This window comes from Mixophyes fleayi, chromosome 9, assembly GCF_038048845.1.
Source record: "Mixophyes fleayi isolate aMixFle1 chromosome 9, aMixFle1.hap1, whole genome shotgun sequence".
NCBI classification, from domain to species: Eukaryota; Metazoa; Chordata; class Amphibia; order Anura; family Limnodynastidae; genus Mixophyes; species Mixophyes fleayi.
In genome coordinates, this window is record NC_134410.1 from 24,882,831 (window position 1) to 24,910,105 (window position 27,275).

At 39.8% G+C, this 27,275-nt stretch overlaps 2 protein-coding genes across 3 annotated transcripts in view; both read right to left on the minus strand.

Moving 5' to 3' along the window:
• LOC142102264 (cytochrome P450 2F2-like) overlaps nt 1-27,275 on the minus strand; it is a 164,945-nt gene that overhangs the window by 27,310 nt on the left and 110,360 nt on the right. The window lies entirely within an intron of this gene.
• On the minus strand, nt 259-25,305 carry LOC142102268 (cytochrome P450 2F2-like). Of its 2 annotated transcripts, XM_075187017.1 has the most exons (10): nt 25,205-25,305; nt 22,044-22,221; nt 21,151-21,313; nt 16,938-17,087; nt 8,389-8,549; nt 5,802-5,978; nt 3,508-3,649; nt 3,189-3,373; nt 2,957-3,098; nt 259-873 (listed from the first exon to the last, which is right to left on the minus strand). In XM_075187017.1, the coding sequence occupies exons 2-10, from the start codon at nt 22,218-22,220 to the stop codon at nt 683-685; spliced, it is 1,488 nt and encodes a 495-aa protein (XP_075043118.1). In that variant the 5' UTR covers nt 22,221; nt 25,205-25,305; the 3' UTR covers nt 259-682. The 2 variants fall into 2 exon arrangements, with proteins under 2 accessions (XP_075043118.1, XP_075043119.1); XM_075187018.1 differs by lacking the exon at nt 5,802-5,978.

Genomic DNA, 27,275 nt, shown 5'->3' on the forward strand with positions numbered 1-27,275 from the left:
TCCCTCTCTGTCACCAATCATCCCCTCCCTTTATACTATTTAAAAACATAAAACTGTACTGGGGATTCTGTAATTTAATGCACAACTTTATTATATATGAGACAGGTTTACAGCGTTATTCAGTAACATTGACTTCTATTGTTATTTACTGTTTATTTATACATTTAATGGTTATTGGCAATTTATATTATTAATGTTTATATAACTTGCTGCTATAGCAAATACAGAGATATTATACATTTTTTAAAAAAATCAGTTTTTGGTATACTTGTTTCCTTAACCCAACACTGATGTTTTACATGTGGAACAACATGAATAATAAACACTAAAAACCAGCAACCCTACTTTAATACAGTCCTCCTCTCATGTTATCCCAATGATCTCCCATACAATTACATTATTTTCACCAAGGCTTGAAACTTTCATAAACATAAAAAGAATACATATTGCGCAAATATCATAATTCTTCCCTCTGGCAAAGTCTAGGTGTCAATATTAAATTATTGTGCATTTAATCTTTCACCGGTGCTATTTTTTGTAATCCACAGAAAACAATAAACTAGTGTAGCCCATCTCAGGCCTAGGTAAATGAAAATGTACTACTTTATTGTCTGCAGTCAAGAAAACTTCACTGAGCACAAACCACATTCTCAGATTTATACAAAATCATTCCTTAATCCTTTTACTCTTGAGAACGTGGTAAAAGGCAAAACTCATAGTTGGGAGGGATATGTGCAAGTCCCACTCCCACAGGATCAATGGAGATATCTTCAGGGGAGACCAGTGACTTGATGGTAAAGTTTTGCAGTATTGTGGTGGCAAACAAGAAAATTTCCATAACCGCCAGGCTCATGCCAGGGCAAATCCTCTTGCCTGAAAAAAAAGAAAAGGGGAGGACAAAGGATGATAAACATAGACCCACCAGTAATACACAGGTGTCTTATACTCTTATCATTCAGCCTTTTTTCTTATTTTTGCCTGGTTAAACACTAACTGGAATCATGGAGAACATCAGACATGTATAACCTGGGCTATGTACCATTTAGAAGACTGCTCCCCATAGTTAAAAAGTTTTAGTGGTACCACCCTGGGTAGGAGATCGTGAGTAAGAAGTGGTATTGGATAATTAAATAAGGCCCTTTTTATTTAAGTAGTTTGATGTCTTAAACAAACAATGCTCTGGGGACTCTGTTTAAGGTTCAATAATGACTGGAGTTCAAGTTCAAGCCCATTGTCATAGCCTTGACCTTGCCTAGCAGTCAAGCAGACATATGGTGAGCTGAGCACTGATAGTAAAGAAATCATAAAGCTGAATGGAAGACTAGTGGGAGCCATGCAAAGTTGCAAAATTATTGAGCACATTTACAGGCATATTGGGAACAACAGTGCCACACGCTCGAAACTGTCAAGTCAATTTGTTTAGTGAGTAAGACAGTGAAGCCAGGGAGTCTGACCACCACGATAAGACCCAGGTGTCTAATTTGTGTGACGCTCCTATGCCTAGTCAAAGAGTTAAGGAACACTCAAGTGAAGTGGAGGTTGGCATACTGTTTGGAGATTAGGAAAGCTGCTAAAAAGGACAGTGTAGAGACCGAGAGTGAGAGTGATTATCCCCAAGGACAGGAGTGTCAGTTCTTGTGCATCACCAATGAGACATTGATAACTATATATTTGCAACTAATAAGTATGTTTTACTTCTATTCTGAAAAAATAGATTCTGACCCAAGCTATCTAACATATTACTCCAGACTTAATGAGAGACTTGCCTACATTCTCCTTACATGTTTTGTTTCCTCGCATAGTCGTGGCTCTTGTTCCCAACACTCCTCAGAGGCTGCTCTGACTAAGTTGGTCAATGATTAGATACCTAAAAATCTGAAGGACATTGCTCACTTCTTATTTTCCTGGACTTCTCTGCTGCATTTGACACTGTTGACCACTCACTTCTCATATAAATTGTACATTCTCTAGGTCAATGTGCTCTTCTGGTTCTTACCTTGTCATCAAAGGATTCTTTCAGTGTTTGTTTCTCTGGATCCAACTCCTCCCCACTTACTGCATCAGATGAAGTACCACAAGACTCGGTCCTCTCCTCTTCTCTATCTTTACCATTACTCTTGGAAAACGAATAAGTTTCTTTGGATTTTAGTATCATCTCTATGCAGGTGATAACCAACTGTATCTACCCTCTCTGGTTGGTCGGTCCTCTTTACTAAATGTCTGTCTTCCATTTTCATCTGGATATCCTTTCACCATCTCAAACTCAAAAACGGAGATAATATTTCACAAGCCAACAGAAGATACCAACCTGATATCTCTACTTCCGTTGCTAACATGACAAGATACTGCAAAAACTGCAATTTACATACTCATTAGCTTCTTAATTGACTATTGAAATATCCTAGACTAAATTTCCTCACAAAATGTTTGTTTACTCCTCCTCCACTGTTTCATTCCATTATAAAACCTGCACCAACATACTTGTCACAAAATATCTCAAATTTCCTGCTCCCATACCCAGTTAAAGAATTTTTTACATGCTGCACCCACTCTATAATATTTTTAATAATAAATATAATAATAATAATAATAATAATTAAAAAGATAGTGTTCTTGTTGGTAACCATCTGTTGTATAGGGCAAAGAGTGAAAAAAAATCTCTTGCCTGCAAAAAAAATTTTTTTTTACAGCCATATGGTTTTTTGGTCTTTGATATATCGCCCTAATTGTCTCAAAACTGGGATTTCTACATCCCTGATTATCTACAGTTCTAATTTAATGTAAATTGCATGCAATTTTTTTCTTATGTATATTCCATTCCCAACAATTCCCCCCAACATAGACTACTTGTGGAATCAGATTTTGAACTCAAGGAATGTCTAGCTATTCAACATCAATCACACCATCCATCCTCCCAGTAAAGCAGCCAGTTCTGCAGAGACAGGGTTACCCTCACCTGCTGAAAATGGCATCAGAGCATTATTCTTCCTAAACTTCCCATCTTCATCCAGAAAGTTGTTTGGGTTAAAATTTGTTGGGTTGTTGAACTGGGTCTTGTCATAGTGAACACTTGTCAGTGATGGGATGATGACTGTTCCCTGGTGGTGTGGAGAAAATGGGGAAAGTCAGTAGATTTTAACATATTATATTGTTTAGTTTTCATCATTCAATTATCCAATTATTTTTACCTTACGGAATGTATAATTACGGATCTGGCTGTTCTTGGTCAGCTCATGTGGAAGAGCTAGCGGAGTTACATCAGCAACTCTCTGAACCTCATGTATAAAAGCTTCAGTATAAGGCATCTTAAGTCTGTCCTCATAATTCGGAGGACGATGGCCAATGACATCGTCGATCTCTTTGTAGACCTTCTCTGTGGAGACAGAATATTACGCAACAATCTTTTAAGACACTCATTCTTTTTTACGGAAAAACCTTTGAATATGAAATAGACACTGTTTGTATAAAGAAATCTATGTAACTACCTCTCCTGAACCAGGCACTTACCTGCTACATTGGGATGTTTCATGAGCAGTAAAAAGAGGTAACACAGTGTATTGCTCACTGTTTCAGTTGCAGCGAATAGCAACATCATGACACTCATCACCAAGGTATTATGATGATAGTAGGTGGCACTGCTTTTCTCTTCCTGATGTAGGAATTTGATTTTGGTAAAAAAAAAAAAAAAAAGAGGATATAGAGAAGAGACAGAATGTATAAAATGATTTTTTTTTATTTTGACATTATTTACATAAATAAAATTGTAAGTTTATCTCCTTGTTTAAGGACAGGATGCTTGAAGATTGAGATTTTCTCCCCTTATCCTTGTTTATGTATGGTACGGTGGACAACGTGGGAATTTCAACATAAAAGTCTCTGCTGGAGGTGTGTTAATGAACTCATTACGATATCGGTAGTGGAATTATGCTATTTATGTTATTTAATACACTTACATTAGTGTTATTTCTGGCTAGTAAGATACCAATAACGCTAAAAGTATCTATTATTTCTGTTTGATAAATAAAGATGATTTCAATGCGTACTGTACATTCAATGCGTTTATATAGTATCTCTTAATTTGTTCTATGATAGCTACTGAAACACATACGTATAATCAGCATGTCGGTCATCACTATCAGCCGGCATTTAAACCTGTCCTGTGAGTGGTGTAAAATATATGGCTGGAAACAAGCCTTACGGCAAAGACAGGACTTGTATTGGCTGCATCTGTGTGAATATGCCCTTACTGTACATATCCTAATCAGTTAACACTTCTAAAAGATATTAACATCAAGGGACTGATTTTATGTAGTGTAAAAATTAGGTGGAAAATTATTGTTTAATTGTCTCCATAATTATTTTTACCTTAAGGAATGTATGATGTACAATTAAGAATTTTGGTATAAAAGTCTGCTGGAATATTCAGTAAGGGTATGCCCATGAAAGCGCGGTATGGTCCCTGGAGACGCAGCCTAATGTTAGTAGGGCGCATCTCCAGATGCGCCTGTTAGCAGGCATATTTGGAGTTAAAATTTCGACATTCGGATTGACGACATTTTTGATATGGCGACAACGATAAAATGTCGACATTGTGACCGTCAACCGGTTGTAACTTTGACCATCACATTGTCGACAGAAGGCATTAAACATAAAGTGGCAATGTCGGCACTACTGCCAGCACTGCCTAATGAATAAACAATCCCCCTACCCGTCAGCATTACCGCCAGCTATATCTAATAAAAAATAAATAACTACCACACCACATTTTTTTTTTTTTTCTTTAAAAAGCAGTAAATAAGTTCTTAAAAAAAGAGTGTCAAAAACAACTTAACCCTAGTGCTGCCAACCTAGGCTGGTACTTTCAAAATCGGGGTGGGGGAAAAATGGGGAGGCCCCCAATTTTACTAGTACCAGCACTAGGATTTGCCAGCCCTGCAATAGGGCTGGTGACACTATAGCAGGGATCCCCTTGCCATAATGATCCCCTAGGGACATGGAGGTCTGTAAGAAAAAAGCAGCCTTCCCCCCCAGCGGGTATAAACCACTTTGTCTCTGGCACACTATAGGTCCCAGCAAGCCCAAGCTGCCATTAACAGTTTGTGCATGCAGGTGCTTGTAGCATTACAACTGATTGCTTTTTTTTTTTTTAGATAGTGCACAGTGCTAGGAGGGAAGGGGGATTATTTATTTATTTTTTTGATTCGGTACTGCCGGCTTTGTCACTTTAAACTTAATACCTTCTGTCAACATTGTGACTGTCGACATTACAACCTGTCGACAATCACAATATCAACATTTTAATTGTGGTGACATAATGAATATGTTGTCTTTGTGAATGGCGACATTTTCATTCTTGCCATATTATACCCAACTCCTTAGAATATAGAGTTCATGTTACAGTACCAGACATGTTAATCACTGACGGACCTTTTACCTGGTGTTACATGCTCTGAGTGATGGCAGAAAAAACTGATACCTCCCTACATTTGGACTGTCCCACATTCTGAGCACCTGGTGATCTACTGTTTCAATCTAGTCTCAGTGGATTATGGGTAGTGCATTCTTCAATGCACATTTCTATCTATACTCAATTCCATAATCACCACACAGCTCTAAGTACGTTTTCAAATTTGAAGTCAGTGAGGTTTTAGGCTATAAAATGCAAGTTTTAAATCATGTATCCTACTGGGGTTAAGACATGTGTTCCGATGGTTAATATTGGTATGGTAATTGTAATGAGATTGGAGAGGTTGTGTAAGAGAGGTTGTGTGGAGTGACATCTATAAACAGGATGTTGGTACCTTCTTCATTTTGATCAGAAAACAGTCTATATAATCCCTGGGGTTATTACTGTCCAAAGACTTGATATTGTTCTCCACTCTTTTCCTGATAAGATCTGTTATAAATGTATAATTCTTCATCAGTTGTTTATGTGGTCCTGGTATGTATTTCATAAACCCCGGGTAGATGTTGTACATCTGAGACAACAAGGCAGAAACCCATACATTTTAGATAAACAGAGCCATAGAAACATAGAAAAATAGAATTTGATGTCAGATAAGTACCTATTGACCGATCTAGTCTAAGCATTTTTAACTTATGGTAACCTCAAACCCTAGTTGATCCTTAGTTCTTTGTAAGGATAAGAAGATTTTTGTACTTACATTAAATCTCTTTCTCCGATTCCATCTGGGGGACACTGCTACCATGGGGTTGTATGAGGGCGCATGGAGTTATATTCCCATAGACTGTAAGCTTGCGAGCAGGGCTTTCTCCCCTCTTTGTCTGTTTTACCCAGTTTGTTTATTAGTTTACTGTGTTTGTCCCCAATTGTAAAGCACTACGGAATATGTTGGCGCTATATAAATAAATGAGGATGATGATGATGATGATGGAGCTGGCACTTAAATAGTTAACAACTAAGTTTGCTGCTGACTCCTCCCCTCTGCAATCCCACAGTTCTCAGTTTTGTTTAAATGCCCAAGGAGTTGGGCTGTGTTTAGTACTGCTTGGCAGTACTTGCTGTTTAGTTTAGGTTTTATTATTTTTCTTGTTCTATTCTAGTACTGTTATGTGAGGATAAGTGTTGATTAACATTTTTTCCTCTAATGGAACTATGTTCCATTTTTATTTAAAAAAAAAAAAACAAAAAGAAAGAAAAAGACCAACAGAAGAATCTTTAGACTGCGGGCAATGACAGCGCTATGCGGCTGTCACTGCATTGTCCCAACGTGTCCGGCGCTGCCACGGGCAGAGACCGGTGCACTCGGTTTAGGATCCGCCATGTTGGGAGATGCCAAGTCCCCCACTGAGGCGGAGGGAGACTTGGATCTCATAGAGCCCTAGGAAGGATTCGGAATGGGCATTGCTACAGGAGCACAATGCAGTGTGGCAGCCTGGGCTGATAGAGGCTTCCTCTGGGCGTTTGAACCATCAGACAGCGGGGAGTGATTGAGAGATTCTCAAGCTGTATGTATGCATACATGTATGTATACATGTTTATGTCTGTATATATGTGTGTGTATGTATGTATAAGTGTGTGTGTATTCACACATATAGGCAGTGTCCCCCAGAGTGGATGAAGGATAAATCCTTATGTCTATCCCAAGCATGTTTAATTTGCTTTACTAAATAAGTCTATCACCTCTGATGGGAGGCTATTCCACTTATCCATTGCCCTTTCTGTGAAGTCATTTTTCCTCAAATTTCCTCTGAACCTACTTCCCTCCAGTGTCAGTGCATGTCCTCATGTTCTAATACTTCTCTTCCTTTAAAGAATGTTTCCCTCCTGTAACTTGTTAAAACCCTTAATATTTTAACGTTTCTATCATGTCACCCATTTTCCTTCTCTGCTCCAAACTTTACATATTAAGATATTTTTGTCTTTCCAGATAAGCTTTGTGCTGTAGGCCATGCACCATTTTAGTTGCCTTTCCTTGTACAGTCTCCAATGTATTTATATCCGACTGGAGAACTGAACACAGTATTCTAGATGAGGCCGTACCAATGACCTATACAGTGGCATTACATACTTTTTTTCTGCTACTGATTCCTCTCCTTCTGCAACCAAGCATCTGACTTGCCTTTCTTATTGGTTTGTTACATTGCTTACCTGCCTTTAACTCACCTGAAATAGTAACTCCTAGATCCCTTTCCTCCTCAGAAGTTTCCATTTTAGTGCTGTTAATACTACTACAATTTCTGAAACCCAAGTACATGATTTTGCATTTTTAGTCATTAAACTGTAGTTGACACACTCTTGATCATTCATCTAGTGTACATAGACCAGTGGCGGATCCAGGGGGGGGCGATCGGGGCAATCAATAAATTGATAATGTTTTTATGAGAACCACTTTGAGAACATTTTTCATAGTGCATAGCAAGAGGTACAAAAAGTGAGTCCTTTTGTCAATATTTGGCTACAACTGGATACTTACCTTGTGTCAGCAATGTAAAGTTTCTTTTTCTTTTTGCTATCTTAAATAAGGATATGTAGTAAGTCCTTTACATACAGCTGCAGCTTTTATTATATTATATTTTTTTATGTACACATATATGGAATATTAAACTCTGCCTCTATATTTAACCCTGCCTCTATATTTAAGCCAAAGCCAGATTTTTGTTTTTTTGTTTTTGGCTTGTATATCTACATATACATGTGAGCATGATCTATTGCACCCACTACTACCACCATACACTTCTCCCAAAACAGTCACTGTCAACCCTCCTACATCACCACCACCACCACCATCATCCACTCACCACTAAGGTGTTACCTTCTGGTATAAACCACTGAGGTGTGGGTGTACTACATTTAATATTTTGGTGATTGATCTGACACTTTATTTTCCACATTAAAAAATGTAATATTTCCTTTTTGCTACGTACAAGCCCCCAAGGATTACTCATGATTCTGAAGCTGTCCTGGAGCCAATGGATAAGATTTTGGAATTCTTCATCTTGGTAATCAGACCGTTTCCCAAACATGACAGAGCAAATGACATTACAAACAGAGCAGTGTAAATGATGTTTGGGATCTATTGGGGAACCTAAAGCATAAACAGCAGATAGAAAAATGTAAATAAATTAAAAGGTAAAGACCAAGAAAATATTGCACAGATGCTTTATGCATATTTTATTATTCATAAACAGAGTATTTTTTATTTTTTTTGTATTTTATTTTTTATTATAACATTAGCTATTTAGTGTTAGAAGGAAAATTCCAAAATTCTGATAGATTTTTACTGTAACTTGTTTCCTATGCTTTAAGATATTTAGAAATATGAACTACAATAGCATGAAGAAAAAGATCTGGCCTGGCCACATGTCTTTTACAGGAGACCTGTCACCCAAAGAAATGTTCAAACATCTCTTGGGCAAAGTGAACCGACAAGATGCTATCCAGGTTCAGTTGGTGCAATGTCTTCAATGCCTCTCTACTCAACTAGATTCACTACAAAATATTTTTGCTAATCCTCATCCTACTCCGGCAGTAGCCAAACCTTCTGCAGGTGTGGTTGCCCCTACAGCGGCTTCCACTTTGTGAGTTCCCTCTCCTGCCAAGTACGACGAAGACTCTAAGACCTGCCATGGTTTTAGAATCATTGTTCCATTCAATTTGAAGTACTTCCTTAGAAGTTCCCTACTGAAAGAACGAAGCTCACATTTATTATCTATCTGCTCTCAGGTCAAACTCTAGCCTGGGCCTCTCCCCTATGGGAACGAAAAGACCTGATACTTAAAGAGTGTGCCTCCTTCATTGCTTCCATTTGCAGAATATTTGACGAACCCAGTTGTGATTTCTCTGCCGCTCCCAGCATCCTAAGGCATCGCCAGGGTTCACGTTTCGTAGGACAATACATTGTCCAGTTCCGCACTCTTTCTTCTCAATTACAGTGGAATAATGAGGCAGAAGCCTTTTGGCAGGGGTTGTTGGAACACATTAAAGATGTATTGATGCCTCAACAGCTTCCTTCCTCTCTTGACAACTTGAGTTCCTTGTGTAACCGGGATGGACATCCAATTCCATGAAAGAGCAGTGGATAAAGTACCAACCCACTGGCCAATGTTTAACCTAGCACCTCGCTTCCTAACGCCTGTTCCTTCAGATGAACCTATGAAGCTTGGTCGCTTCCGACTTTCTCCTGAAGAATGGGAGAGGAAGCTGAAGAATAATCTCTCTCTTCATAGTGCTGAATCTGATCATCTCCTTACTGGTTGTCCCAAGCATTTGGAAAATGCCAAGTCCTACACTGTTCAGGAAAGGTTAGGTTCTTCCTACTTCTGACAATTCAAACATCTGTTCCATCCCTTTTATCCTTCATTGCCCCTCCGATTTGCAGACCACCTCTGCTTTCATTGATTCTGAAGTTGCAGGGAACTTTAACTGCTTCACTCTGGTGGACCAGTGGTTCCTTTCATTGATGACAGTCGAATCTCCAGTGGCATCATCTGTCATCGTACTCCTTCCCCCCTAACTCTTCAAGTAGGAGCTTGGTACTTTTCCGGAGAATTGTGGCCTGCGGGGTGAAGCATTGAAGACTAAACTCTCCTGCTGTGGTTCCTGGTGAAAAGATTTCACCTAGTTAGACTTTGCACCTCCGCAAAGATTCCAACTTATCCTTTTGAGTGCCGTGACAATAGTGCTTCATTGAAACACGTGTCTCATTCCCATGACTCGCACACTCAGCTACAGGTACTGAGGATTAAAAGTTGGTGACACCCAGGGCAGACACCAACAGTACGCCATACCGTCAAACACTTATGTGTCAGCTCTGAAAGGGTATTTAGGAGACAAGTATTGATAATAGCCGGAGTGCACAAAAAAATTTCATTGGATAGATAAGAGAGACCAGAGGGCCCTAAGTGACCAATCCAGCAAAGGTGTAGTTAGAGAGAATCACAAACTAGCTAAATTCAGTACAGGTAGTGGTCAAAGAGTAATCCAAGTAACAAACTATAAATCAGTACAAAAGAGTGGCAAAGGGTAATCCAGGTAACAAGACAGATTAAGCACCCAGTGCACAGATAATGTGGACAAATGGCCACCGGAGCTGGACGAACCTTCTGCTTTGTTGCCTAGTGTCAAAATCTCTTACCTGATGCTCCTGGTCAGTGCATGATCATCGCCGCGTTCAGTGTTCCGCCCGCACTGATTAATGACTGTCACCTGACCGCTACAAATTAAAATCCCTCCCCATTTAAAATGTGATCTGACACTGTAGCAGTGCCACAGCAACAAGTGCTATACTTTTTTCACTCCCCCATGCCATGTATCCTTTGACTCTTTTGCCTTTCCTGTGACTTCCTACTGTAGCTTGACCCTGCTCTGCCTCTGCCTCCCTATCTACCAGTTCCCAGCATCGCCTGACCTTCGCATTGGATTTTGCTTTGGCCCTATGCTGACTATCTGTGAACCAGTTTCCATCTGACCTTCCCTAGGACTCTGATTCTGTATTCTCCCACCACTGTGCTACATCTGGAGGCAGCCCAGACGACTGCAACCTGTGAGTTCCTGGCAGCGAAGCCCATCCCACTTTGTGGTGGTTCTTGGTGAATACTGGGGAGCTTGTTAGATTCTGCACCTCTGGTCTGCCAGAGCCAATCTAGGTTAGCATCTTCCTTAGCAGTGTTAGTTACACCTAGCAACCCACCACAGACAAAACAAGCATTGGCTGCGAAGAGCGCCTGACACACTGCTAATGATTTAATTTACTATAAGCAAGAGAGCGTCAATACGCAATCAGCCAATCAGAAGCTTCGGATAGCAATCATTATCATAGCGTCTTATTACACCAGACCTCGTGCTCCCAGAAGAGATACATCTTCTAAAAGGCATATCTGCGGTTACAGCAGTCCAATTGTATCATAATTTTGTGAACATGCCTTTGCTATAAAAGATTGTGCTTGTCTGCACCCATTCGCAAAACAGATAGTTCCATAATACACACAATAAAATGAATATACAGACATATGTATGCACATTTTTTGTTACGCAATACGGAACTGAGTGTTTTATGAAGCAAAAAAAATTGACCGATAGTCAACAGTTTTTTCCCTGGAGCAATCTGGGGGCAGAATGCTGCTGATTCTTGTGCAACGCACAGGTCCCATAACAAGTTCTTCTTGCCCATTGCATCAATCTTACGCAGTGTTCAATTTAGCACACTCTGCAGGTAAAGGAAGTCAATAAACAGGCCAGGAGTTCAAGGGCAGGTAGAGATCCAAGTCCAGTAAGCAAAGCCAAAGTCAAACACAGAAATCCAACTGCAGAAGATATTCAAATCTCAGGATAAAGATGTTGGAACTAGTCTAGGTAAACCTAACAGCAAGGCAATAATGGCAATACGCATATTTATGTAGGTCCTGGCTATTCAGCTGCTGGGTGGAAAACATGTGAGCCGATAGTGATGACTGCTCAGCTGTTAAGTAATAAGCAGTGATGAGTCTAGCAAGAGCTGGTAATCATATGCAATGTGGAATCCTTGTTAGCAGCTCAGGAAGAAGGGTAAGCAAGATTGCTCAGAAGCAGATACACAACAACTCAGATATTCACCAAATCTGGATTGGCTTTCTGAACCAGAAACCAAACTCAGAGCAACGAAAACATAAAAGCTATAGATCTGTTTCCAGGCAAGACTTCGACCCTCTGTATTTATCTACTTTATTTGCTAGAAACTCAAGCCATGGGGTAAATGTATGAACATGCGGGTTCTTCAACACCCGCGTGTTCAGCGTGTTCAGCGATTAAATTTCAAGCGGCGCTGCATTGTAAAGGGAAGTTTCCCTTTACAATGCAGCGCCGCTTGAAATTTAATCGCCGAGCATGCGGGTGTTGAAGAACCCGCATGTTCATACATTTACCCCCATGTCTGATTATAATTGGGAAAACTTGGAACGGGGCTTCGTGTGGAAGTCTACTCCACCAGAGGGGACAGATTATTTTAAAATTAAGAAAGTTGGGTGTAACATTTTCAGAGGTAGGATTACTTGTTTTAACCTAGATTGGCGCTGGTTGACCAAGGGTGCAGAGTCTAACAGATTCCCTTTTTTTCACCAAGAGTCGGTGCAAGGCAGGATGGACTTAGCTGCCGAGAACCCGCAGGTTGCGGCCCCCTGACCTGCCACTATGTGTAACACACAATACTGAACACAGTAAGAGGGAAGAAGCAAGAAATCGGAGAAACTGAATCTGAATAGGTACATGAATGGTTAATTATAGGTTATGGTGGCAGGTGAAGTCTCAGAAAAAGCCAGAGTCTGGTACACAGGAGGTCAATGCAGTAGAAGAATCAGAAGGCAGATGGAGTGTTTGGAAAGAGCCACAGTCTGGTACACAAATGGTCTTTGAACAGGATAGCAACTTGGGGAGCAAGAACACAAGATACGAACAAGGAGCAGGAGTCAGACAAGCTGAGACACTTGCTGCTCTGAGAGTGCTACAGGCTCAGAGTGAAGTTTACATACTCTGCAGAAAGACTATGCTGCCTCCCAGCCATGATCACGTGACAGCCCGAACAGGAAGTGCTGAGTTCTACACAGAGGGAGAGGAAATCGGCAACACAGGAGTGTGGAGCAGGTCAGTTGTGACAATGGGAGACTGTGCCCCTGTATAGACTACCATGGATTGAAATCAAAGGTGTGCCAAACTTCTCCAAGTTGGTTCTTAAGGACACCTATAATCCAATCCACATTACACAAGGGGACGAATAGAAAATTGTTTTTAACACCAGTGACAGGTATTTTGAACACTTAGTAATATCAATCGGTTTGTGCAACTTACCCACTGTCTTTCAAAATTTTGATAACGAGATCTTCCAGGATGTCCTCTACCAATTTGTCATCATATTCCTGAATGATATATAGGTCTTTGTTAGCATCATCAAAACACATGTGAGAGATGCTGACCTATATTAGGACTCATTATTTATTCTGCAAACTGCAAAAAATGTATCCTTAAACACGTTCAATTGCTTTTCCCGTGACATATTGTCTCTGGATCTGGTCTCCAAGTGGATTCTGGCACGGTGGATGCAATTATAAATTTGCCCCAATGCATTGTATTCAAGGTTATTCAACGCTTTCTGGGGTTTGCAATTTACTATCACTCCTATCACGGCCTTCACTCAGAGATCTGCCAACCCTAAGGTGCGGCATCCAGAGGCATCTTCCAAAGAAGTCTTTTCTTTCTGCTCCCATTCTTAAACAAACTGAAAGCCCCTGTCCTTTCTTCCTAGAGGTTGATGCATCATTCATTGGGGTTGACACAATTCTATCCCAGTGAGCTTCTTCAGGGAAGCTCCATCCTTGGATTTTTTGAAAAACTACAACCCAAAGAGAGAATTGACACCATTGGAGAAAAGACATTTATAGCACTCAAGTTGACTCTGAAGATGTGAATAAATATTTTTGAGACGGCCACCTTCCAAGTCACCAGCTATACAGATTTACAGACCATAAAAACCTCCTTTCTCTTCACACAGCCCGGTGCTTAAATCCTAGCCAAGCGAGATGGTCTCTAATGTTTTCTCAATTCAATCTTGTGCTTACTTATTGGTGTGGGTCTAAGAATGGCAGGGTGTACTCTTTTTCTCACTCTTTTGACCCAAAGTTTCTTGGTACAGTCAATTTTGTCGCTCTGAGGTCTTCCAAACTAGCTGATGTATTTATTGAAGAGATTTTCCGCCAGCACGTTTGTCTACAAGAACTTGTATCAGACCCAGGTGTGCAGTTTGTATCTCAGTTTCAGCAACATGAAGCTCAGGCGTTTCTACTGCGCAGCAGCCGCAACCTAACGGCCAAGCCAAGAGGGTTAATCAGGATCTCAAAACCTTTCTAAATATAAATAATATACACACACATATATATATATATATATATATATATATATATATATATATATAGTGGCTAGGCAGGTTCTTGACACCTTTATAAATATACATACCTTTGGCCATAACAATCACGACCGCCATGTCTCCCTATTTAACATGGTTGCCACTCTCTTCTTCTCTTGCTTTCTTCTATTCCAATATGTGAAGTCCCCACACTACTACAAAAGTTTTCTGGCATCTGGATCAAGGGAGAAAATTATAAATCTCTCACCATTACAAAACCTCTGCTGATGAAATAATACAGTGCTTGGCACCCAAATTAGTCCAGTGTGGTTGTCCACTTGGAATCTTCACCTTTGGGTTTCAAACATGAAATTTGCTCCTTGCTTTATCAGACCTTTAAAATCATCCAAATAATTAACCCAGTTGCCTCCATTTTGAATTTGACAAATTCTGGATTCCCTAATTTCCAAGGACAATATAAAATGCCCTGTGGATTGAAAGGGTTATGACCATGAGGAGCATTCCTGCCTCAAGGCCCTAGATTGTTTCATAAAAAGTTTCCTAATAATCCTTTTATTTGGTGTCCACAGTCAACTCTTAAAAGGGGGGTACAGTCACATGCCAGCTGTCATCTACCAGGCCCAATATCTAGTGTGCTCCCTCTGTCCTCCTCCATGCAGGTTCTAGTGCCCACTGTCAGATTCCCCTCCCCAAGCAGCTCTGTTCTCCTATTGCACCATGTGCAAAGTTGATTGGGGAACTTGTACTTGCGGTCATTTGACCACTGATGTCACTAAGTTCTCTTTGTTTGAATTAGATACTCTGTATAAACGCTGTTTAGTGCCAGAGAGTTAGGCTCACTTGCCTGTATTCCAGCATGCTCTGTGACTCCATGTGGCTGATCCTCGTGTTCCAGACCTGGATTGTTGTGATTCCTCTTCAGTTTCTGTACTGTGATTGGCTTCTAATTTGTTCCTGACCTGGCTTGTCCTGATGCTCCTATCATCTTCTTTGTTGGCACTCCATAGTCTGTGTACCAGATCCTGGCCTCCATCTTATCTTGTCACACCATGAAGCAGAGCAGAGAGCTGCAATATGTGGACCACCCAGCAGCAAATCTCAAAACGCCTGATAATGGTTCAAGCCCCAAACCGCAAAATCATCTTAAGCTGCAAGTAGCGACCCTAGGCAATTGAGTGAGGATATATTACTCGTGACATGTGTGGGATTATTAACCTAAAAGACAGATATTGAGGCAAAGTTCCAATAAGTGCAAGTGGTTGGATTGAGAAAGCATAAGAGACATAGATAATGCCGCTACAGGGAACATTTCCCAGGAGAGTGTGTCATTCCCCAATACATGATCCCCATCTCCTGGGAAATAAATACAACACATTGTGGAATTATAACATGTGGATTTTTGTGAGAGATGGTCTGGTGGCCATAATTGTGCCAGCTTGCAGCAAACTATGATAATGATGTCCAAGTTTCCACTTATTTCAAACTTGCATTTGCAAGGACCTCTTTTCCCAATTAGTCTCCCATATAACGCAGTGAAACATAGAGTCTGGAACAGACAGATGTCCTGAGGCAGTAGATTCTGCAGTGCAAACTGGTGCCACAAAATACAGGACACAGCTGTGCACTGTTACACTACTACACTAATATCACACAACCAGGGCCGGATTAACCATATGGCTAACTGGGCTACAGCCCAGGGGCCTCGGGCATCCAGGGGGCCCTTGAAAGTGCTCAGCAGCAGTATTGATCGTTCTGGGGCGGGGGCGCCCCCGGAGCGCTGTAGTCTCTTTACTGAGGAGATCTTGTGAGTCTTACTCTCACGAGATCTCCTCAGTAAAGAGCGTACAGCGCGACGGGGAAGGACTGCAATGCCAGAAGGAGAAGGAGGTAAGTGCCTTGGGGGCGGGATGGCTCGGCTCACCGGGGAAGGGGGGCGACTCGGATCACGGGGGGGGCCCTCACGGGGGAATGACCCCGTTAGCCCAGGGGCCTCCATTCCCTTAATCCGGCCCTGCACACAACACAACACAATGGGAGTTACACAAGTATACTGAAAGTTATAACACTGTCCGATAGGTAGTGGTGCATTGGGGTAGTGGGGCATTCAGTACTGGCGTTAATCTGTTGTGGTAAGCCACACCTGTATTGGTCGGTATAATGTATTAGTGAATTCTCTAGGAGAGGAAGTCCAAGGACATTGTCACAGCTTTCATTAACTACTCTGTATATTTCCACAGAGTATCTCAACTAAATCAGTGTTAAAGTTCCAAGTGCCACACGTCAGCCACTATTAACCCACGGAGTGAACCAGTCAGCTGACTTTTAGCTGTCCATGTGTAAGCGATTTTGAACTTGATGGGACTAGGCACACAATAGAAATATGAAGCTTCTGTTAACAAGATTGTGGTCTAAAAGTACTATTATGAAATAAAGTTTATACATTCAATTTGTTTATAAAAGTGACATTTTCAATTTAAGTAAGATATAACATATCGCGGTAGGAGGACCAGTGACCATAATTATTACACCTTATTAGTATGTGAGGTCCAATAAGGGACCCCCTTCTGTGTTCATTTACATTACCATTCGTTTTTCTCAGCAAATCAATCAGATATTCTCCCTCCTCCTTTATTCGCTCCTCAAAACTACGTTTCCCCATCCCAAAATTAGTCAGTGTTAACTGAGTGAAGTGCCTCAGCTCCTTCCACTTCTCACCATTACTGAACGCCAAGTCTGCAGAATAAAATAAAACGGTGAAATATTTATAGGGTATTGTGCGAACTGCTCTAAAGGATATTAGACAATACACATTACACAAGTTTGTTTACTTTTTATTTAAAAAATGTATACTGAAATAATGATACAGATGTACACATACATACACCAACAGGAATAGACTTTAACAGAGTATGGGAAGGTCAGTCTGTATGGAGTAAGGAAGTAAGAGGTATTGGGAGTCATTCATCTGCTGAATCACTCTATGTCTCAACACAGGTTGACTGTTTTCTACAGAATCCAATATAAAATACTTTTACTAACCTACAAGCCATCAACAAAGCTGCATCAACATACATCTCCTCTCTTGTCTCAAAATATCTCCCAACTCGGCAACTCCGTTCTACACAAGATCTGCGTCTCTAATCCACCCTCACTACATCCTTCAATTCCCGGTTACAGGACTTTTTTTAGGCTGCACCCACTCTATGGAATTCTCTCCCTCGCACAATAAGACTCTCCTCTGGTCTACAAACTTTCAAGCATTCTCTGAAAACCCACCTCTTCAGACAAGCTTATAAAATTCCTCAACCACCCTCTTAAACTCACTACATTACCATCCGTTACACAATTTCACACAAGACAACTACCCCATGACCAACATTGTTGTGTGACAGGATCAATTAGCTTATGAGTCACTTTTACCTTTGCAGTCTGCCTGGACCGAAATGCAAAATGTAGACTTAACATCATGTATCAAACTCCCATTGTCCCATAGATTGTAAACTTGCGAGCAGGGCCTTCTCACCTCTTTGTCTGTTTTACCCAGTTTGTTTATTCGTTTACTGTGTTTGTCACCAATTGTAAAGCGCTACAGAATATGTTGGCGCTATATAAATAAATGATGATGATGATGATGATGATGGAATGCAAATTGAACACAATTTGCTTTTTTAAAATCAAACGGAAATTGCATGTATGTATGTACACCTGTATAAGAGGATCTCAACAGAAGTTTTCCATTAGAATACGGGTATAAGTACGCTCTGGTTATATGGTAATTGCCACATGCACAAAGACAGAACACACTGCAGGATATGCTCAATGCATATGTGCAATATAAAATCCCATCAAAATGCATGGAGAAAAAAATATTACATATATTAAGAACTTTTAATACTATAATCAAATAAAAATTAAAAAAAAGTTGTTTTTTTACATGAAATATATACATCAGGATGTTCTTAATGTGTACTGTACATAAAATGCATTTTTACAGCTTTATACTTGTAAGCACATGTTCTGGCATACGTTCGCATCCGCCATCACTACCTGCCCTGTAGCTGGTGCAAGTGCTAAAAATCACAGATCTCCAAAGCTTGAATGAGATGAATATACATGTGCTGGATCTCAGCATGCCCTTACTGTACATTTCCTACGTGCATACGTCTCTTCCCTCCCCATTCCACCCTTCAAAACATAGGAAGCCGAAAGATTGCCAATTACTAACATATAATTTACAGTTAGCTGCATGGATGATGTTCATTGGTTTGTTGTATGTTGTAGAGAAGAATGTGTTCTTTACTGAAGTTATAATAACTTTAAATGCCAGTGACTAAAGTACTGGGCTGAATGCATTTTTTTATTACATACTGTCATGAAGCCAACTGCACTAAATCCTCCTATTATCATTTTTGTAAAAACAAATTGTTCTTCCAACTTCTGGCAGAAACTGCGAGTCATCTTTGTTCTATTAGTTTCCAATACTTCACCAAATCCAGTAACATCTTTCTTTAATAACGGTTAATTACTTGAACTGCATAAACAACTAATGTTATACAGGACTCTATCTACGTATTCGAAAGCCTTTACTTTCCAAACACAATAACAAGCTGCTGACTGGACTTTGTTTAGTGCTAATAATATGGCGAAAAGGCTTCATCACGGGTATCACATGAGCCTGAGAAGCCACAAAATAGTTGCAAAGTTTGGACAACAGTGAAAAAGAAAAACATCATGATAGGACAAACCATGAATAAGATACCACATTATAGTGACTGGGTAACCAGGATCTAATTTTGCTCAAAATACAATATATTTTTGCAGCTATCAATGTAGCTGTATAAGAAAATCAATTGGATCTATGTGGTTACTGAGGTTTGTGTACAAAATATTTAGTCAATCTTGTGTTACACTACTCTAGTTAAAACTAAAGATTAATGGCCAGCTCGTTTCCCACATGCTTATGTCATATGGAGCTAGTTACTAGTCATATAAAACTAGAAACGTGGTTGTGATTTAATTCATAGTATTAGCTTGGCGTGGCTTAGACTAACTCTAAGGCACGTATCTACTGATTTTGAGCGCAATATACGCGAAATCACTCTGTGCATGCCCAGAACCATGCCGTATCTCTTGCTACAGGGCTACTCTAAGTCCTGATCAGCAGTGATGACAATCTCGTATGCATGTGTTTGCAATCAGAAGCAAATGTAAAAAATTTATTTTATGTTCAGTAGACATTAAGAACATTCTAATAAATGTATTTCATGGGGAAAAAATAAAAATAATAAAAAAATATACTTTTTTATCATTAATGCCTATATTATTAACAGGTGAAATTAATTCATTATATGTTTTTTTCTGTCCATTCTTTTGCGAATTTATAATCCAAGTAGGTATTGAATGTATCCTGCAGCATCTTGGACAGTAGAGCAGAACAGACCTACACCTGAAATCATCAGTGCACATATCTTGAGATCTGTTCCTTGTTAAATTTGGGAATATTCAGAGCCAATTTACGTGCCTTTTAATAAAAACCACACATTGCGCTCAGTATACGTGTCTTGATGAATCAGGCCCTTTGTATCTAGCCTTGTGTTAAAACCTGAAAGGGGGAGATTAATCTATTTGTTTCCAAATTCTCCTGCTCTGCCCATGAGATATTTATGAATAGAGTTATCCAGAGGCGTAGCTGCAGGTCAGTGCCCAATACCAATTTATGACATGGGTCATAAAAGTTTAAACTCTTTGGAACATCTCTTTAAGGTTACATAAATAACATCAAAAATATCCAAAACAGACTCCTCACATTCTTTGGGGTTCTACATCTCAACTGGGGAGGCTTTGTAGATATTTAGGCCAGTGTAAAGAAACTTGAAAGGTGTAAAAAAAAGCCCTAAAAAAAATTAACTAATTGCATTTACACAGACTTTAAGTTCTGACATCACAGGAAGGAGGGCTGTGGGCAATTGAAGCATATTTAAAATGTCCTGTAAATCTAACAATTTTGTTCACTTTTGGGATCCAATGTCTTATTGAGAAGTGTTCCATTGAATTCATAGTCTCTCAGTAAACAGAAAGTTGATAATATGTGAGTGTACTGTTTTCTATTCTTAATTCTTTTTTATTTTATAAGAAACAATTGTGTTATATCTTTGTAAGTCATTTTGTTAATTGTTTTTCATTTTAAGCATTGTGGATTTATTTTCATATTACGTTGCACGTAATAAATTCTTAAGAATTTGCGTGTCAAACTAAGCTTGGTATTAGAATGCTACATAGTTAAAACAGAGGAGATCATTTGGATTATGATGAAAGTAAATTGTGATAGATTAGATTAAAGGAAGAACTAAAGGCCTCCAAAGTAAGTGTTAGTACTTCACAAAAACGCTTGTTGGTGGTATAATTAGTAAGTCAGTGTGTGGTATAGACTAGGAGAGGGTAATCATTTTTAAACAGACCAGGTGATTGCTTTTGATTAACCCTTTGTCACACACACATCACGCAGGCTCAGGTGAGTGCTGTATTGTGACAGCTTATGAGACCCATTTCCTTACTCAGGCCAATCATTACTTAAATTCAGATGGGTAATCTAGGTCTCAGATTTTTCCTTGCTATCTTATTGGCCAGAAAATTTAACCAGAAGGTCATTGAAGAACTATTAATATAGAACCATATGCTGCCTGAGAACTCAGTTCCTGCACATGAAACAAGACAAGATGGTCTGGATATGGAGAAAGACACAAGGACTGAAGAAAGTTCCACATTCCCTACATGAGCTACTGGATAATGTACTTACCATCTCCCTTTGAATAGTCATGGTATACTGGGTAATAACCTCGACCACTGAAGTCTTCGGCCTTGTCAATCAGAGTCTCCTTTATAGCTTCATATCCACACAGCACAATACAAGGACGATGCCCTTCATATATAGTAAATATGTCTCCATAGGTTTTATGCAACTAGGAGTACAAAAGAAATTGTTAACTACAATGTGATGTGGTTACTTTGAGTTGTTTGCATAATTCCCCGACAATTCCAGAACCGGTTGCACTGTAGGGGTATGCTACAAGTCCAGAGGCCATTGCAATAGTGCTATCTTCAGTAAGATTAAAAAGTCTGTTTGCAAGATGGAGGTGTGGCTCTAAATGTCTATATGTTTTATCTATGATATTAAAGGAGATGAATATCCAATGTAAATGTTCAGTGTTAAACCCTGCTGCCCCAAATTGGTAATATCTGGGACACTTGCCCGAATAACGGAGACTCAATTGCTGCAAGAGACAGGATAATGACCAATAAGTGTTAAATCACCTTTTAGGAGGGGGTTAAAATACGATTTTTATAGAAAGGGCATGTGAATATGTTTTGTTATAGGAAATCTTACTTTATGTATATAGCTGAAATAACAGTTAAAATGTATCTGCTTAAATTAATGTCAAAAGTTATTTCATAATAACAGTGCAAACAGCCAAGTCCTGTAACATCTAGCAGTGAATCAGATATAAGCTTCGACAAGATTTGTGCACATTAGGATAATTTAAACAATATGTCTGATTTGTTGTCATAGGTTACAGCATATTTGCCATTTGTCATTATATAAGTTTGATGTGTTCACTGTTGGTCTTTTTTTGGGAGGTGGAATTCTGAAAAATGTTACTTCTCCTGCATTTGGATATGTCCCTGTCTCACCTCCATTAGTGAATGCACAACATTGTTTAAGTTCATCTTGTATAGAGTTCCAATGATGGGAAGAGGTATTGGTCCAGGGGGAAGTTTGGCTTTTTCCAACATCATCCTTATGTATTTAGCCAACAAGCAGGTGATGAGAACCACCAGGAGTACTGTGGATAGTGAGTAGAAATCCATCCTGTCAGAGATCAGACAATAATTAGTACAGGATGCTGAGAGGACTACCAGGCGATAAACCTTGGTTCAGATGGAGAAGTCATATAACCAAAAGTAACCTTATTACTTATCATGTTTGTGTTTAGTTCTGTTAATTACGCCTAAATTCCTAGCTACAAATTTGACAATACTATTGTTGGAACTAAGCACTGACAGCGCGAATGCGAGGCATCCAGTGGGTGATATAAACCAATTCTCAAAAATGTTTGATAGGATATAAAATTCCACAACGATTGCAAAATATAGATAAAAATAAATTCAACATTTATTGTAAAAAATACATAAAATCACCAGAAATAATCTGGAAATATCGATAATTGAGCCAGTGTCACATAGCATATAGTATGTATTCGATATCAGTGTATCTTCTCAAATGACCACACGTCTGGTGACTCTCTAATATTGTGTATCTCAGACCGCTAATATGTCATTCTCAAGCAATATTGATATGTCCCAACTGCTGTGAAAAATACCCGATTCATGTCCTAAAGATATATCAGGTTTATGTCACCCACTGGATGCCTCGCATTCGCGCTGTCAGTGCTTTGTTGTGATTGGTAAAATTGAGGGGAGCGACACTCTCCCCGGACTAGCGGCATTTCTAAGACATCCAAGTAGGGTTGATTATCAGCGCCAGGTATTTGTTATAATACTATTGTTAGAGTAATGAAAAATGACTAATTAAATATATTGTACTACAGATAAACAATATAGGGCCTGAGTCATTAAGGAGAGCAAGGTAAAAAGGAGTAAATTTGATCCTGGACAAACCAAGTTACAATGCAAAGGGTGCAAATTAGTTTATTATTTTGCACGTAAGGAAAATACTGGCTGCTATTTCATGTAGCACTCAAATACTTGATAATTTTATTTTTACATGGACATTTAAAGATGATCTAAGGCATGCCCTAACCCAACTATAAATCTGTCACCACATTTTAAATTTAACTCCCCTCCCAATGCAACATGGTTTTGCCAAGGTACAAAGTTACTCCTTTTTCTTGCTTTATTCTCCTTAATGACCAAGGCCCATAATGTATACCAAAAAAATATACTAAAAAAAAATCCACCTTAATTTAATTGCCCAATGTTAAAAATACCATATTAAATATAGTATATTATCACAGAAACCGATAGAAATACATATTAGATATTAAATCATTATATTTTTTATGAAACTATCTAATCAATGTAATACATAGCCAGTACAAATTATGTATGGTAGCTGCTATAAAAAGCAATATATAGGCATATTAAGACAAATCAGAGAAGAAACAATCATGTAAACAGTTAATCCCATTGGCTCATATCAGGACATTTAAGCCTGCATCTCAGCATCAAGGGTAGCACAGTGGCTTAGTGGTTAGCACTTCTGCCTCATAGTACTTGGGTCAGGAGTTCGATTCCCGACCATGGACTTATCTGTGCGAGGTTTGTATGTTCTCCCCGTGTTTGCGTGGGTTTCCTCTATGTGCTCTGGTTTCCTCCCACACTCCAAAAACATACTAGTAGGTTAATTGTCTGCTATCAAAATGGACCCTAGTGTGTGTGTGTGTGTGTGTGTGTGTTAGGGCATTTAGACTGTAAGCTCCAACGGGGCAGTGACTGATGTGAGTGAGTTCTCTGTACAGCGCTGCGAAATTAGTGGTGCTATATAAATAGATGATGATGATGATGATGATGATGATCAAGGTTACCTTATTTTATGCAGGTCCTACACTGACCTATTTACTTCATATAAAGACAAATGGTGAATCAGTATGTAAGGTCTATAAGGAACACATAGTTTCAATCCTTTAGGGGAAACCAGAGATTTTATACTTTAGCAATAATGTGGTATGAGCAGTGGAACGGTCAATATCTCATCAGTAATTTGCCGTAATGTAGTGAAAAACTGCTGATAGTATTTTCTCACCACTTTCATGGGCTGGATGTCAGGTTCTTAATTTCTATAGAATAAAAACATTGTTTTTGTCCATAAGGATGGAGGAGCAGAAAAAGGCCTTTCAAGCCTACACAGCCACCTACGATGGGCCACGTGTTTGTGCCGCCCACTTGTGTCGCTTAGCTTAGACATCCAGCTACCTTGGTGCAACGTTTTGGACTAAAAACAATATTGTGAGGTGTGAGATGTTCTGAATAGACTGGAAATTAGTGGAAATGATTGTTATTGAATGTTATAGAGGTTAATAATAGCGTAGGCGTGGAAAAAAAAAAAAAATGGATTTTAGCACTTTTATGCTTTTTTAAAAATAAATCAGAACCCAAAACCCTAAATCAGAACCAAAATCTTTCGTCAGGTGTTTTGGCAAAACAAATCAGAACCCAAAACCTCAAGCTAATCAGAACCCAAAACCCAAAACCCTAAAAGTGGCCGGTGCACACCCCTACTCACAAGTACTATGAAATAGGAATTTAGGAATGAATATTATCAAAACATATTGATTAAATGAGATATTATAGCAGAATAATGACAAATATATAACAATTTGTACATTGAATATAACAAAAAAGAATATATGTACATACACATAATCAATGTTTTGTGTATTTACATATTTACATACAAAAAACATTGATTATTCAGAAAAAATATAATATATACATAACCTTGATCATATAGCAATGTACATAATAAAATGTATTAATACAAAAAAAGGCATTAAAGTAAAGACCTCTACCTCTGTATCTATGTATCTATATCATCTAACTACCCTCCACCTCCAACCTTTCTTTCTGATCATCACACCAATCAAGCTTCACCACTCTGCTCCTTCCTCACCAACCACCCACAGACTCTGCAGGACTGTGCCACATCACTCTGAACAGCCATATCCAGGACATCCAGTTACTCCATGGCTACAAAATAAGTGATTTCAATATTGACTGTTACCTAACCTGATGGCAGAAAAGGACAAGCTTGGAGAACATATCAGGTCTCTTACCTTACCACACTGAGTCTGAAGCTACAGATTTCAGCTTACAGTACACTTTGGTTTAAATAGTTGTCAGGGCTGGAGTCAAAATAATGTGTGGGTGCCAAGAAAAAGTTGCAAAAGCTTCAAACATAAGATGCCAAGTATTTCAAAATACAAGATTCACTTATCCTGGCTCCAACTACAATATATTGTTTTATTTATTGTCAGTTTGGGGTGAAGTCTGAGCCATCTTACAGCCCAGGGCCCCAGACTGTCAAATGTCTATTCACTACATCCCTGCACCACTTCACAAACTCAGGGACATCCAGGTATTCCACACAGAACTCAGTGGCTACAAATGGCTGAATATGTGTTAGGAACCCCTCCAGCCGGCACAACACAACCCGGAGTCTACTCTGCCAATCAGGTGTTCACTGGAGCCCCTGATGGTGGGGACAGGCTGGGCTGCAGACTGACAGAGGGTCGTGAAGTGTGTACCGGCTGGGGAGAACCCAGGCAAGCGGTGTGTGGTCCACGCAGAGGTCAAGGGCCGGCAGCAGGTAGCAAGTCCAGATAACAGGCTGGGGTCAAGGGTCACAGGCAAACAGGAGAAACGGTAAAGAGGCCAAGGGTCAGGGTCACGGGATACACAAGCGAAGTCCAAATCCAAGCCAAGGGTCATACACGGGAGATCAGCAGAAGTTCAATAGACAGGAACAGGAACAAAGCAGGTCAGCAGACTGGGTAGCAGAAGCTATAACCGGCAGTGAGGCTTAAATACCAGTACCAGCCAATCAGAGCCTGACACTAAGTCACATGGACAGGGGTACTGACAGTAATAATTACTTAGTTAGCCCACAGGCTTGTTTATTCTTGCGCACGCGCCCGGCTGTCCCCAGCCGCCGGGACGCGGCGCTACTGCTGTTGGCGTCCGGCCGTTGCCTTAGCAACGGTTGGGTAGATCCCGGAAATGACGTCCCGGTCATCATAGCGACGGCCGGGACTCCTGCAGGAGGAAGGTGAGAGTCGCGGCGGTGCCCGCGGCCGCCGCGACTGCTAACAATATGACTACAAAATAAGTTATTTAAATGTTAACTTTCTGATGTTACCTAACCTGATGGTGGAAAAGGACAAACTCGGAGAACATATCAGGTTACTCTCCCTAATATACTGAGCCTGAAAATACAGATTTCAGTTTATAGTACTCTCTGGTTTAAATAGTTGTCAGGACTGGAGTCAAAAAAAATTACTGGGTGCCAGGAAACAGTTCAATAAGCTCCAAACATAAAATGCTAAGTGTTCCAAAATACAAGATTGACTTCTCCTGGCTCCAACTACTACATATTGTTTTATTTATTGTCTCTGACAGTGTGGTAAAGTGTCAAGTTAGCGTTCCTAGAGGAGGTGTTTTTTTTTCCCAAGCATTCCGACAGGATTATTCTGGGGACCAAGCTGCCAGGCAAGATTTTTTTTTGCGACTACACTTGGAATAATATTTGGGAGTATGGGGTTTATTTTTTGTTTTACTAAAATGTTGTGGTTTGAATGAGGGGTGTCTTATTTACATTTTGCATTGGTGTACTACAGAATTCAGCGGCCCTGAGTGTCAGGGCATACTGGCACTTGTGGTTCCCCAAGTGCCAGCATGCCCTGGCAGTCATGGGTATGCTGGTGCTTGTAGTACTACAAGCACCAGCATGCCCAAACTCTTCATGGCAGCCCAGGCTTGCTGGGACCTGTAATTCACTAGAGTAAAATAACTTTTCATTCCTTTTCTTTCTTTTTTTAATAATTTATTACCCAACACCCACTGCCCAGGGGTGTGGGAAAAGTCCTGGTGCTGTAAGCACAGGGTTTACCTGCTATGGTGCCAATCCATTTATAGGCTCAAAGCAGGTGCTTGAAAGGATGGGGTTATCCTAAAAGGAACAAACACACAAAAAATTCCACCAGCAGACTGCCATAGCAAGCAAAAGACCTGCCATTTCTACTGTACATAAAAATGCAAAAGTCTTAGTTGCACACATTTGCAAATGTATGTTAAAGACACCCGCCACTCCACGGCGCTTTTGCTAATAGGGGGGTCCTATCAGAGCCG

Coding starts and splice junctions, on each gene's coding strand:
- LOC142102268 (XM_075187017.1), bottom strand. CDS start 22,220: ATGGATTTCTACTCACTATCCACAGTACTCCTGGTGGTTCTCATCACC. Junction 21,314..22,043: donor TTGTGCATTCACTAATGGAG/GTGAGACAGGGA, acceptor TTGTACTCCTAG/TTGCATAAAACCTATGGAGA. Junction 3,650..5,801: donor TTCTGATCAAAATGAAGAAG/GTACCAACATCC, acceptor TTCCTACATCAG/GAAGAGAAAAGCAGTGCCAC.